This window comes from Falco punctatus (assembly GCF_963210335.1).
Source record: "Falco punctatus genome assembly, chromosome: 4".
Classification (NCBI taxonomy): Eukaryota; Metazoa; Chordata; class Aves; order Falconiformes; family Falconidae; genus Falco; species Falco punctatus.
The window spans coordinates 28,173,961-28,187,864 of NC_137583.1; the positions used below are offsets into that span (position 1 = coordinate 28,173,961).

Here is a 13,904-nt window from a genome sequence, read left to right on the forward strand (position 1 = left end):
ACCTCAGTCCTGCCCCTCCACAGCTCAGGGGGCACCGGCGCCCACCCCGCTCCTGGCCCACCGCCCAGGCTCCCCGAACAGCTGCAGCCCGGGCAGTTGATATTAAATGCTTTATTTTCAATATTAAAAACCAGTATTTTTAATATCTAAACAATGCTAAATTCATCTTACCAAAAAAAATGGAGGGGGGGGGGTTCTACCAGGGACACTACAGCCCCAGCCTCAGCAGGCAGCGCCTGCACCCAGGGCAGCACTGCCTTGCCTGGCCCCCACCCCCCGCCACACACGTACCGCAAGAGAGCCTGGGGGGTCCAGAATGACCCCAGGTCCCCAAAAGGAGAGGGGCAGGTGCCAGGCTGAGCCCCAGAGCCACACAGGGACAGCCGCCATGGGCTGGGGGACAGCTGGCATCACCACAGCCCCCTGTGAGGGGAGCCCAGGGGGGATTTGGCACAGTGACACCCTGGGGTAAGGGGGATTGGGGGGGGGCAGCCCGGCCTGGGGCAGCCCCATGCCCCATCCACACCCCCCCCAGCACCAGCACGGTCCAGGGGCAGGAGCCGGCACGTCCCCCGCAGCACCGTCCCATCCCAAACCCACCCGTGGCAGGAATTAGTGTCAGAAAGGAGCAGCAGGCACGGAGCCCAACCTGGAGAATAGCCCTTGGAGAAGCCACTGAGAAAAAGGCCACCTGTGACCCCCCACCGTGCCCCTCCCCGGGCTGCTCGAGCCCTCCAGTGCCCACCTGGGAGCCAGGGGGACCACGCTGGGCTCCCCTGGGAAGGGGACAGTCCCTGTGCAGCAGCCAGAGCCTCCCGGCGGGCAGGGACGGGGCTGTAAACTGCAGGGAGCCGGGCATGTAAACACAGACCAGGGTAGTGGGGGGCCGTGCCTGGGGGCTCCCAGCCCCCCACCTCCCCGAGGGACCAGAATCAGGGGACAAGGAGGGTCCTCGAGCCCCAGCCCTCCTCACGGAGCCAGGGAAGCAGCAGCATCCCGCGGGAAGGGGGTTCTGGAGCAGGGGACAGTGACACTCGACCACGTATAAAAAAGAAAATTATCTTCCCCGGGAAGAGTTTGTGCATCACGACCCTCGGCTCGGGGCCAGCAGGGGGGCCGGGGCCGGCGGCCGGGCAGGGGGGCGCAGGGGGAGTGAGCCAGAGCCGGGGCGAGCCGGCAGCCAGCGTGGATGTTAGACAAGAGGCGCGTCTACGTTACATGGGGAGGGGGCGTGGGGGGGGTCCAGTCGAGTCGCGCGTCCCGGGAATCCGAGCACTGAGATGGGTCGGGGAGGCCAGCAATGCCTGTGGGTGACACAGCCCTTAAGAAGGGGCTGGGGGGCCCCAGGGTATAATCCCCCCCCCCCGCTCCCCCTTCCTCTACAGTCCCAGGGACCACCGCCCCATCCTCCCTGTGATGGACGGGGATGCCGGGGCGCTGCATTGGGGTCCCAGCTCCGAACCCCAACGTGCCCCAGGGTTTGCAGCCAGAGCCATGTCCCCGCCCTGTGCCCACCCTGGGGACCACCGGCCCCTCACACACCTCACTTGATGAGAATCCCCGTGAGCCGGGCTTCATCCTCGCTGGCGTTCCTCAGGTTCCTCTCCGCTTCCTCCGAGGACCTGGGGCAGAGCACGGTGAGAGGCAGCCGGGGGCACTGCTGCAGCCCCTTGCCGCTGGCTGTGGGCACTGGTCCCACCCTTCCACCCCCACTCACGCCAGGAAATCCTTCACTTCCTCCACGGTGATGTCCCCGGTGGTGTCCAGCGGGTTCTCCATGCTGCTGTTGGGAGAGTCGATGGGGCCGGGCGAGAAGGCGTCTGGGTGCTCCTCGGGGGACCCTGGGGAGCCACAGGGACAGAAGCGTTGCGGGGCAGCCACGACATGGGGCAACCCCTGGAGCAGGGCCCACGGGGATGCAGCGTGCATGGCTGGGACAGGGTGGTCACTCACGGTCACTGTCGGTGGGGGAGTGCTGGCCCTCAGGGCTGCGTGGGACGTGGGTGCCATTCGCCTGCGGCAGCTTCGGTGTGACGGTCAAGCTGTTGCTGGAAGGAAAGACGGGGAGAAGTTACTGCTGGAGCCGGTGCTGCAGGGCGGGTGCACAGGGGTGCTGCCACAGCAAAGCCCCCATGCCACCACAGCACGTCCCACCTGAAGCAGGAGGTGTCCTGGAGCCGGGCGATCTCCAGCCGGCACAGCGGTTCCGTCACGTTCCTGGCACTCAGCGAGAAGCGCTCAAACTCAGACGGTGAAATTAAGTAGAAACCTAAGGAACAGGGACAACAAAGAGCCTCAGGGACCCCCTCGCGGGGCTGCAGCTGGAGACAACGTCCCATCTACAAGGGATATCACCCCCAGCGCCGGGCTGGTGCCCTCACCCTGGCCATGCTTGGTGAAGACGCAGGAGGCGATGCCGCTGATGTCCTCCTTGCGGATGCAGCCGTAGTGGACCTGGGGCCGCAGGCTGGGCACGGTGAAGATGTGGATGTCACCCAGGTTGGTGAGACAGGCCAGGCAGTTCTCCAGCCGCTCCTCGGAGCCGGCGCTGGCCAGGCTCACCAGGGCCACCTTCCGCACCCGGCAGCCCTCGTGCGCCGTCAGCTTGAACTTGGTCTTGGCACTCACTTTGGGCAGTGTGAAGACCTGGGGGGGCAGGAGGAGCCAGGTGCTGGGATGAACAGGAACCTGCAGAGTTCTGGGGGACACCCGAGCAGCCTCCCGCAGTGGAAACCCTTGGCAAAGGGCAGCACCTTGCCCTTGGAGCCACCACCCTGGGGACAGGCACAGGGGTGCCCAGGACCTGGCCAGTCACCTCCAGCCCCATTGCTGCACCCAGAGGACACCCAGAGAGGACATGGGACACGTGTGTGTGGTGGGCCCTATCCCTGCCATGGCACGGCACTGAGCCCCACGCTCACCTTGAACTGCTCCTCAGAGGAGATGAGCATGGAGTGGCTGCCCTGCATGTCGGGGGCCTTGGCCAGGTCCCGTGAGACCTCGTAGGGCTCGGGCAGGGGGTTCCCTCGCCCATCCAGCACCGCGATGGCCACCACCGGTGCCCGGTGCATCAGCTGGATCTCCTTCCCTAGCACCGCCTCCACCGCCCGCTCGGAAAACTTCTCCTGCGACGGCACCTCCAGGGCGTAGGCGAACACTGAGCCGGAGTTGGTGCCTGCCCACATCGTGGGGCCGTGGTGCGCGGCTGCAGCGACGGGAGCGGCGTCAGAGCCCCCTCCCCACAGCGTGGCACCGGCCAGACACAGCCTGGGGGCTTTTCCCGGGGAGGGGGGAGCCTCACCGTCTCGGAGGAAGGTGTCGGCGAAGTAGAGGCACCGCACCACCCCTGAGAGCGAGTCGTCAGCCGAGCGAGGCTCGATCCGCCGCTGCACAGGTGTCATCTCCACCTCAGGGGGTCCTGCCTGCTCTGCCAGCTGCGCGTTGGCCTCCTGCACCTGGGGAGGGGGACACGGGGGTCAGCCCCTGCCCAGCGGGGATGGGGGTCAGCCGCGGCGGCCCCCACTGACTGCCCACCTTGCTGGAGGGGCTGCTGGCGTTGAGCCTCTTCTTGCCTGACACCCGGCTCTTGCGGATGCGGCGGAAGGACTGGCGCAGGGACTTCTTGAGGGACTTCACGCGGGACAGGGGCCCCTCCATGGCCAGCGAGTCATTGGGGTGCAGAGTACACCTGCAGGCACCGACACCGCTCAGCACCCGGACCCCCACCACGTCGCCCCCCGGCACCGAGATCCCCCCTTACCTGGCCAGCACGGGGTTGCGCCGGTAATAGTCGAAGAGTCCAAAGCCGTGGCTGGTGCCAAAGGCCACGAGGTTCCACTCGGAGTGGAGGGTGACGGCGGTGACAGCGGCGGGGGGCACACACTGCACCAGCACGCTGGGCTGGAAGCCGGGGGCGAAGGGCAGGGGGCCGTTCCTGGGGGCCAGCCGGTCATGGCCCTTCCAGGTGAAGCCCTCGCGGTCCTGCAGCAGGTCCACCGTGGCCACGCTGACCGCATGCTCCGACTTCTCGTCACTCAGCTCCATCACCAGCACCTGCAGGGGACAAGCATGGATAGCGGGGGACACATGCCAGACCCACCCAGGACAGCCACTCCACTGCAAGCCAGGGGCTAAACCCAGCAGGGAGGAGCCCTTCGTGGACCGGCGTGGGGTTCTGCAGGGTCTGTAGCCCCCCGTTGTCCTGTGGGTCCTGAGGTGGGGAGCCAGGAGGTGCCCAGCAGCCCCCCCACTCTGCATCCCAGCACCCTACCTGCCCTGCCGTGCCGGCCACCACCATCTTGGCTGTGTACTTGCAGAGCGCGATCTTCTGCACGCCCAGGCGTGGGTCGTCACTGTAGGGATCAAAGCAGCCCACCTGCGGAAGGGATGGGGGGGGGGGCGTTGGCACCTTCACAGAGCTGTGGGGCAACCCCCTGGTGCACCCCCACGTCCCCCCACCAGCTGGCAAGTACCGGCTGTGGCGCACGGGCTACTCCGGGCATCGCACCCAGGAAAGCTCTGTCCCCACGTGTCCCCCAGCTCTCCCCCCGTGCTGGGGCAGACCCGGCAGGACAGGGCATGTGGAACAAGTGTCCCTTGTGTCCCCACGGGGCATCACACAGCAGCTGTGCCCCGAGCCCTGGGACACGTCCCCGGGGCCCAGCCGGGATGGCTCCGGCAGGTGCATCCTCTGTGCCCGCCTCCGGGCTTGTGCCCCCCTCCCGGTGACGGCAGAGGCAGGGGGGTGCTGGGGTCCACAGCAGTGTCCCCCCAGGGACCTCACCTTGCGGAAAGGCGGCCACTCCTCCTCACCCGCTTGGTTGAGGCTGTCATTGTGCTCACAGTCCATCTGGAAGATGCTGGCGGTGCCCAGCTTGTAGAGGGGCTTCAGGGAGACCCCCGAGGCGTCCCAGAACCGCACCGTGCCATCCTCGTGCCTGGGGCGGGGGGGAGGCCCTGTGAGCGCAGGGCCCTGACATCTGCCCAGCTAACAAGAGCCGCCTGTGTGCTGGCGGCCACCGTGCCAGAAGGGAGGGGGACAAGGGGGACAACGCAGTGGATGACACACTCCTGCCCAGCCATCAAGCTGAACAAGAGCGGGTCAGCCCACCCAGCACGAGTGGCTGGACACACACACCCCCCAACCCCATCCCACTCCCCACCGCAGGAAGGGGCTGAGGATGTGCATCCCCCCACCTCCCCGGCACATTTTGGGTTTCCCAGGCCCCTTCCCCACTGCCAGGTCACTCACCCAGTGAGGAGAAGCCCCCTCTGTGTGGGCTCCTGGGCCAGGTTCTTCCCCCCATCGATAGGCCAAGCCTGGAGGGAGGGATTCACCAGTCAGCCTGTCCTGGGGGGCTTGGGGATCCCCCCTCCCCGCCATGCCCATCACTCACGGCAGAGGAGAGCCGGGGGCTCTGCTGCTCGCCAGCACTGATGATCCTCTCCCAGAGCTTGAGGGGCACGTTGGAGACGTGGCAGGAGCAGGTGATGGCAGAGGAGTGGAGCGGCGCCAGGTACGGGGCAGGGATGGTGGGCCAGCCCGGTGTCTGGAGGTCGATGGCCACCAGCTCTTCCTCCACCAGCACCACGAGGGCACGGGGGTTCTCAAAGCCTGGTCAAGGGGGAGACAGCTGCTGCTAGCAGAGACCCCCCCGCACCGCTCACTCCCCAGGGCTGCCCCAGCAGGACGTACCTCCCTCAGGCACCTCGGCACTCTGCACGGTGAAGAAGTCGATGACACGGGAGGTGAAGTCAAGCGTGGCCAGGGTCTGGCCCTGCAGCACGCTGACACAGTGCCGGTCGCCGTAGCTGGCCCGCGGCATCCCCCCGCTGAAGATGATGAAGGGGTTCCTGGGTGGGATGAAGCAGCTTCCATCAGACTCCAGACCTCACACGGCACTTTCTCTGCAGCCCACGTGCCCCCCGTCCCCATGTCCATCACCAGCCCACCCTGGCTGCTGGAGAGGTGCCCACCAGAGCATCCCCCCCATGCTTCAGGGACATACCCCGACTCGCAGGTCCGCCAGAGGATTTTGCTGATGGCTTTGCAAGGGAACGGACCTGAAACGAAAATATCCACCCTGTGTTACAGCACCAGGACAGGGCAACCGGCCCCCAACCCCACAACCCCCCTAGCTGACCCCCGTACCATAGGGGATGGTGGACATGACGGGCTGCTGGGTCCTCTGGCCGGCACCGCTCACCGCCCAGACCATGTACCCACCGTCGCTGTGGGAGCTGACGATGCTCTTCCCGCTCTGCTCCCAGGCCAGGCTCTCCAGCTGCTGCGGGGGCAGACAGGGGGCTCGATACCCAGGATGGGACACACACACACGAGGCCGTGTCCCCGCCAGCCCCCTGCCAGCCCCGGTACCTGATTCCCCAGGAAGACATGCTGGACGGCGCGCGTGCTCTGCTCCCAGAGGACCACCAGCCCCCGGCTGTACCCGATGAGGAGCCGACTACTGTCGCGTGGGTGCTCCTGGATGGACTCCACTGGCCCCAGCGCCTTCCCGCAGCGGTAGTCATCAGGAACACTGAAGGGGGGGCAACGCAAGGAGGTGAGGGGGCGCTGGGGGTGGTGGGGAGGGGGTGTGGGGCTGGCAGGGCTCACCTCTGCAGGATCTCATCTGGGAAGAGGGTTTTGTCCTCCAGCAGCGTCAGGGCAGGCAGGGCGAGGAAGTACACTGCACCGCCTTCGGTGCCCAGGCAGGCCACTGCGCCCGTGGACATCGGCAGGACCACCGTCACACGAGTGATGCTGGGGGAGCAGCTGGAAGGGGGAGCGGGGGGCTGCGTCAGCCTCAAGTTGGGTCTGGGGCAGGGCAGAGAGACCCCAAACCTCCCCTGCCCCGATGCTGCATCCCCAACCCCCCTGCCCCAGGAGGACAGGGACAGCCTCAGCGCTAATAGCAATTAGAGCCATTAATCACCCTCAGGCCCTGCCAGCACCTGTAACAATCCCAGGGCTGTGTTCCCCCACCCCCCCGCAGCATCCCAGTCAGGATCAGAGGAGCGTCCCGGTGAGGAAACTACCGCCACCAAAGGCACCTTGGCCACCATCCCGTCCAAGCAGGGACGGCTGCTCCCACGCGCCATTCCCAGCCGGCATCAGTATCTCAGTATCGCTCCCAGCCGCAGCCCCGCGGGGGAGCGGTGGGGACCCCCCCAGGCAAGTACTCAGCGCTGTCGGACCCTGGGCGTCCCGGGAGGCCGAAGCTGCGGGTCTCTTGCAGGTGGGAGCAGCCCTCCTTCTGGCAGACCTCCCAGAGATGCAACGTGTTGTCGTCCAGCAGCGAGAGGAGCCAGCCCTGGGGGTGGGGACACACACAACAGTGGGGTGGGTGGGGGAGTTGGGGGGCTGCTGCTAGGCCCCCCCAGGGACACCCACCTACCTGGCCATGGAGGAAATGCAGCTGGGTGACAGTGGCCGTCTCCTTGTGCAAACCCGTCAGCTCCACGCCCGGCGCACCGTATCTGGGGGGGCCGTCAAAGAAATAACGAAGGTAGAGCCCACCACCCCCCCCCAACCCTCAGCAAACCCCCAGACCCCCCCCCAAATTCCCCCAGGACACAGCTCTGCCAGCAGGCACCAGTTCAGCCCCATGGCCCTCAGGAGAGGCAGGGCTAGAGCATCCCTGGTGGCATGCCACGCCAGAGCCGGCTTTGGTACCACCATTCCAAGCTGGGATCCACCCAGCACCTCCGAGCGCGACGCCCCGGGTCAGGATGCGGCCGACACGTGGCCGGGGTGGGTGTGCAAGGCCAAGCTGGCTCCTGCCCTCTGCCAACTCCTTCTTCCCGGCCGCAGGGCCATGGCTGTGCAAAGGCGCCAGCAGCCCCGGCCAGCCCGGCACACGGGCAGCAGGGTGGGGTTCGGCATGCACCGGCACAGCCTCACTCACCCGACTGGTCCCAGCTCCTCCGCCAGCAACGCTGCTCAGCAGGAACTGGGGCAGGACCCGTGCGGCAGCTCCAGCACCCCACGGTGCACCCCAACCTGTCACCCCCCTGACACGCCCAGGCCTAGCCAGCTATTTCACCCAGCCCGGCGTCGCCGGTGCACTGCACAGCTATGGCTCGGCACACAGTGTGCCGGGGGCTTCTGCCAGCCATGCCAGCCAGCCCCTGTGGTCCTCGCCACCAAGAGCCACCCCGGTGCCCTCGGCGCAGGGAACCAGCCCGGCAGCTCTGCCCAGACCAACAAGCAGGAGCTGGCTGGCCGTGCCGGGCCAGAGCCACAGAGGCTTTGGGAAGGCCAGATACAGAGCGCCCGAGGGGGAGTGCACAGGGGGCTCTGGGCACTATGGGGGCAGGGGATGCCACCCAGCCTCACTCGCCCTGGGGTCCTTCCCCACCCAAAACGGTGCCACAGGCCAAAAGGCAGGCAGCCCTCAGGGCAAGTGGCCAGGGAATGCTGGTGGCACTAGCTCACTGCAATGTGGGTCCAAGCCCAGGGACCCCCAGATGCTGCAGGAGATGCCTCAGGCGCTGGCAGCCCTGTGATGCCAGGCTGTCTGCAGCCAGATCCACCCAGCCCGGCTAGGGAGCACCCATGGGTGCCCCCACTAACCAGTAGCACCAGTCAAGCCAGCTCCAGCTGCTGCCTCGTCTGGCCCCAGCACCATGAGCCTCCAGAAGCATCTTCTTAGTAGCAGCCGGCATGGGGCCAGGTGGGCACCAGCTGCAGTGCCACGGGCAGGACAGTGCCACCCCACTGCCAGCCCCGAGCCGGGTACCACCCCAAAAAGCATCCCCGCAGAGGATGCTCAGGGCACGTAGCTCCCCAAAACAGCGGCTCCGCAACCCCCGAGGGGGTTTAACGGGGGGGGTGGCTGGAGCCAGCGTCCCACGGCGAGGCGGCCAAGCGGAGCAGCCGGCGACATCGCGGCCGGACTGGCACTGGGGCGGCCCAGGCAGGGGGAAGGAAAAAAAAAAAAAAAAAAAAAAATCGCCATCTTTGTGCTCAGAAGGCAGCGAGCTGCTGGCCTGGGGGAGGGGGAGCGCAGCGGCCCCCCCTACCCTGACCCCAACCCGGGCACAGCCGCCCCCGTGCCCCCCCGCACGCCCACCCCGCATTCCTGCGGCGCGGGGCCCCCGAGCGCGGCCGCATCCAGCCCTGGCCGCCCGCCAGCAGCCCTCTGAAGTCTCCCTGCACGCCGCCGGCAACAAAGCCCAGCCGGGCCCTGTGTCGTCGTCGTCCAGCCGCCCCGAACCCCCCACCCGGGACCAGGCTCTGCGCCCACCACAGCCCCCCACCCCGGCGCCAGGCTGGCCAGAGGCCCCGCTGCTCCCCCCGCCCCGCTCCCCAAAGGCTGCACGGAGGAGGCCAGGATGGACAGGAGTCTGGTGGGAAAAGGGGGGTGACAGTGGGAAGCACCCCCCCACCTAGGATGCCCCCCGGGGTGGCCGAGCCCCTTTGCTCCCCCGGCGTTTTGGGGTTTCCACTGGCCACCCCCTCCCCAGCTGCAGCCCAGCTGGACAGAGGGACAGCAGCCAGCAGAGTTGGGGGACGGCGCTGCTGGATGGGCCGGCAGGAGCATGGCCACATCTCCCGGCATCCCCCAGGATGGGGGGATCTGGGGGGGGTCCTTACCTCCTGCCGTGGCAGGGGGAAAAGGATACAGCTTCACGGCTCCCGCCTTGGTGCCAATGGCCATCACACGCAGGACAGGGTCGTAGGCCAGGGCGCTGGGCTGGCTGGGGAAGCCGTGCTCCACCGTCTGCCGCGGGGACAGGCACGTCAGAGCCGGGACCCCCCACCCCTGACCCCCCGCAAGCCCGCCCGGCCCCAATCCTGCACCAGCCTGAGCTTCACCCCTGCGGTGGATAACCCTGAGGATGCTGCCTCCTGCCCCACTGCCGCCAAGGGGGTCCACGGGGAGGGGGGGGACACCACTACTCCCCCACTTTCCACCTGACACCCCAAACCAGACCAAACCCAACAGCCACACCGCGAGCACATGCTGCCACTTTGCGGAAGGGACCCCCTACTCCAAATCCGCTGCCCCAGGCACGGGTGCCCCAGGACGCGGTTAGCAGGGTCCAGCTGCCCCCCACAAGCAGGCAGGACCCCACTGCACACATCCCCAGGGGTCCGCAGTGCAGGGTGGCAGAACCAGGCAAGCGGGACCCACCAGCGCCAGGGACATCCCCGCCGGAGCCGCATGCGGCCCGCAGGCACCTTCCCAAGGAAGTCCCGGCCGGTGACGGCATGCCCGGGCTTGCCGGCTGGGGAAGGGCTGCCCGCCTGGCAGCGGGGGGACGCGGGGGGCACCCACCGCCCTGGCCCGGGGCGAGGGGACCGCGGGGCTCCCGGGGGCAGCTACGCTGAGCAGCTGCGGCGCGATCAGACGATACGGAGGCCGCTGGAGCCAGACTGGCCGGATCCTGACCCGCTCCCTTTGTCTGGGGCGGCCGAGAGGCGCAGCGGGGTGGCTTTTCACACCCGCCGGCACAGCCACCATCACCCCTGTGGCTCCCCGGTCCCCTCCGAAGGGCCACCTTCAGGAGCGTGCCAACATCCCCAGCCCATCCAGGGGATCCCAGCCAGGCTGGGGGGCAAGTCAGTGGATGCTTGTGGGTGCCGATCCCCGTGGCAGCCCCACGCAGGGTCACCCCGAATCCCCCCGGGGATGCACGCTGCGCCACAGGATGGCGGTGGGAGCTGGGACAGCAGCAGCAGCGTGGGGACACCCTGGTGATGCTTTAGGCTGGGGACCAACACGCCGATGATGGCAAAGACCCAGCAGCACTCCCCTAAAAGCATCTTCCCCACTGCCCTGCACCCCCAGCCCGGAGCGGGGAGCCGGCTGGCAGCCCCCCACACGCAGCCCTTCCTCCGCCCGGCAGCGGGGCCGCATCCGGCAGGCTGTGCCGGCCCAGCCAAGGCGCGCTGCCGGCCAAATTACAGCAAATCCCAGGCAGATCTGGAGCTCGGGAGGAAAAACAACTGTTAATGGGAGGCAGGTGGGCAGCCAGCGGCCCCAGCGCTGGGCCGGCCGGAGCTGGGCTGCTTCCCGGCCCCCCCGGGATGCCCCCCAGGGTGCAGACCCCCCAGAGTGCCCGCTCAGGCAGGATCCAACCGTGGGACCCCGGTCCCCAAAAGCAAGGGGGGGCTCCGCCTGGACTGAGCATCGCACCGCAGCTGGACCCTTGCCCACAGCGGTGAGTGTGGGGGGACAGGGCTGTGCTGGGGCAGTGGGTGCCGGCTCTGACCCCCCACCCACCCCCGGCACACCCGAACATCTCCCGGCCCGGCTGCGCTGCGGGGGATCCGGGGGTCCCTCCGGTGCATGCCACAGTTCCCACCGTGAGTTTGGGCAAGCGCCCGATGCCGGTGCCAGGATGCTGCCGAAGGATGGACGGACACGGGCTGGGCTCAGCCGGGGCCGCGGCCAGTTCCCCTGCCCTGGGGCCAGGGCAGGAGGGTGGTCCCAACACCGCGGGGCTCCCAGGACGGACGGGGCGCACCCAGCCCCAGGGGGGCACCCACCGCTGTGCCAAGGCGCCGAGGGAAGGGTCCGGCACCCGAGGGCTCACAGGGTCCCTCCCTGGTTGTTTGACAATCCCGGGGGGGTCCCCAAAACACATCATGGGACTCGAGCAGGAAATGTCCCCAGTGCCAGCGGCAAGGGGGGGCCAAGCTCTGGGCCCTCAATGCCTCCAGCCCCCCAGAGACACATCTTTGGGGTGCAAGGGGACCCCCCAGCCTCAGGCCCCATCACCACAGCCCCTCCTCTGGCACCAAGGGTCCAGCCCCACCATATCCCACCCCTGGAAGGGCTGTGGTGAGGGGCTGAGCCCCCCTCCCATAGGGGTTGCAGCCCGGGGTGTTCCGGGGCCAGACAGGGCGGGGGGCCGTGGGGCACCCCAAAACACTGCTGCCGGCGAACGGTGCCTGGGGAAGCCCCGGGGCAGGGGCAGCTCGGGGACTGGGGCGCTCAGGGGAGCCCCCGCCCCGGGGGGGCTGGAGAAGGGGGGTGCTGTGCCAGTGAAGGGGTCACATCCTGCCCCTGGGAGCCCCCCGGGTGCAGGAGGGGCTGCACCCTGCAGCGGGGGTGCCCACTGCGCCCCAGAGGAGGAGGGCAGCCCCCCAACGCGCCCCCCCGGGGGTCCCGGTACCCCTCCGGGGGGGGTGCATCCCCCGCGGGGCGCCCCTCCAGCCTGCAGCCGGGGGTCCCCCGCAGCCGGGGCGCTGCCCCTCCAGGGGGTGGCCGCTGCCCGGCCTCTGAGCTGCTCCCGGGGGAGCTGGGGGCCCGGTGCGCCGCGTCCCCCTCCCGGCGCTGCACCCCGGTACCGGGGGGGGCGGTGCCCCGTGCGCTGCTCCCCTCCTCAGGGGCGGCATCCCGCCCGGGGGGTACCGGAGCCTGCGCCACCAGGGAGCTGCCCGCTCCCGGGGCCCTGCCCGACCCCCCCGGTGGCTCTCGGTGGGGGGGGCGTGTGTGTCCCCCAGCCCGGGCTCCGGCACCGCGCCCCCCCGCCCCAGACGCACCTTGCTGAAGGCGAAGAGGTCGTGGCGGAGGCGGTCGCGGTGCGGGTCGGCACCCTGCCGCCGGAACCGAAACTTCATCATGGTGGGGCTGGTGGCGGCGCGGTACCGGGCGGGGCGGGCGGGGCCGGCGATCCCGGGGCCGGTGCCGGGGCGGTGCGGTGGCGGGGCCGCTCCCGGGACGGGCGGGGCCGGGGCGGGGGGCGGGGCCGAGCGGTCCCGGTGCGGGTCCCGCTCCCGCTGCGGGGTCCCGGTGCGCGCGCCGAGCGCCGAGCGCCGCGCGCCGAGCCCGGGCAGGCACCGCCGCGGCGGGGCGGGGCACGATCTTGATTGACAGATCGAACCACCAATCAGCGTAGGACTACGCACACCGCGCGGCGTAGCCCCTCCCTCCCGCGCTGCGCATGCTCCGCCGCGGGGGACGATGGGATATGTAGTTCCCACCCCTGAGGCGCCCTCTGTGGGCGCTTTTTTTTTTTTTTTTTTTTGTTAGCTCTTTTTTCCGTTTTTTTTTTTCTCTCCGGGATGGTGTTGACGTACGGGGTGGGGCGGGACAGAACAGCGAGGGCACCCCCAGGCCATCGCTCCGAGCCACAGGGCCTGCACAGCCATGCGGTGTCGGGGATTCAGGGCCTCATCCTGCCCCATGGGCCCCAACGCCATGGGGCGCCTCAGTGACATGGCGGCACCCTGGCTACGGGGCCCTGTGCCAGCAGACGCGCTGAGCGGGGCCGTGCTCAGCACCCTGCCGGCTCCCACCATTAGTATTCAGGCCCTGTCCCCCGGCTGGCACCTGCTTGTTCCCACCACAGCGGCTGGCACCGCCATGCCCTGCTCCCCCACAGCAGTGGCCCAGGGTGGGGGAGCACCCTGCCCTGCACCCGGTTTTGGGGTGAGTCACCCCAGGCAGGGCAGGGCTTCCCCTCCCTGCTGACTAACCCCAGCCCCAGGGAAGATGCCACACTGGGGTGACAAAGCCTTTGGGGTGGGAAAAGAGCCTGGGGGGAGCAGGGGATGCCCTAGCAATGGTCTTCCAGATGGATGGAGGGTAGGGGGCTAACCCCACATGCAGCACTAGGGCTCCAGGACAGGAGCTCATTGCTGGCAAACAGAAGGCCACCATGCCAGGTCAGCAGACGCCATCCAGCCATGGCATCCCCTCTCTGGCACCCATCCATTGCCATCTCCCTCTTGCAGGAGGAAGGTGCAGGGCAGGGAGGGCAAGGAGCTCCACATGGGATCAAAGCATGGGGTGCAGTCCCCCCTCAGCGAACTGGGGCTGTTTGGGCACTTAGGCACCAGCTACGGCAAATATCCACATTTGCTCCCCAGCCCCTGGGGAGGGAGAGAAAAGGAGAAGAGCCAGCAGCGAGCCCCATCCCCGCTTTCTAGGACAGTGCAGGAGGAACAG

General features: G+C 68.5%; 1 protein-coding gene across 3 annotated transcripts; it reads right to left on the bottom strand.

The window, feature by feature from the left end:
- Window positions 1–95: 95 nt before the first annotated feature.
- LLGL1 (LLGL scribble cell polarity complex component 1) lies at window positions 96–12,728 on the bottom strand. Of its 3 annotated transcripts, none has more exons than XM_080386533.1 (23): window positions 12,497–12,728; window positions 9,628–9,725; window positions 7,398–7,479; window positions 7,198–7,313; window positions 6,617–6,775; window positions 6,377–6,539; window positions 6,152–6,287; window positions 6,009–6,063; window positions 5,696–5,853; window positions 5,397–5,614; window positions 5,252–5,319; window positions 4,784–4,937; window positions 4,271–4,375; window positions 3,761–4,053; window positions 3,535–3,688; window positions 3,302–3,455; window positions 2,922–3,205; window positions 2,382–2,646; window positions 2,155–2,269; window positions 1,954–2,048; window positions 1,718–1,841; window positions 1,543–1,622; window positions 96–1,304 (listed from the first exon to the last, which is right to left on the bottom strand). In XM_080386533.1, exons 1-22 carry the CDS (start codon window positions 12,575–12,577, stop codon window positions 1,544–1,546), a joined length of 3,156 nt encoding a protein of 1,051 aa, XP_080242659.1. In that variant the 5' UTR covers window positions 12,578–12,728; the 3' UTR covers window positions 96–1,304; window position 1,543. The 3 variants fall into 3 exon arrangements, with proteins under 3 accessions (XP_080242659.1, XP_080242658.1, XP_080242660.1); XM_080386532.1 differs by having other exon boundaries at window positions 7,183–7,313; XM_080386534.1 differs by lacking the exons at window positions 7,198–7,313; window positions 7,398–7,479; window positions 9,628–9,725; window positions 12,497–12,728 and adding an exon at window positions 7,054–7,152.
- Window positions 12,729–13,904: the final 1,176 nt, after the last annotated feature.

Bases quoted from the DNA above. Each gene is read 5' to 3' on its own strand.
- LLGL1 (XM_080386532.1), bottom strand. From the start codon at position 12,577: ATGATGAAGTTTCGGTTCCGGCGGCAGGGTGCCGACCCGCACCGCGAC. The intron at 9,726-12,496 runs GTGCGTCTGGGG...TCCCCGCGGCAG, and splicing joins ACCTCTTCGCCTTCAGCAAG to ACGGTGGAGCACGGCTTCCC. The intron at 4,054-4,270 runs GTAGGGTGCTGG...TGTCCCCTGCAG, and splicing joins TGGCCGGCACGGCAGGGCAG to GTGCTGGTGATGGAGCTGAG.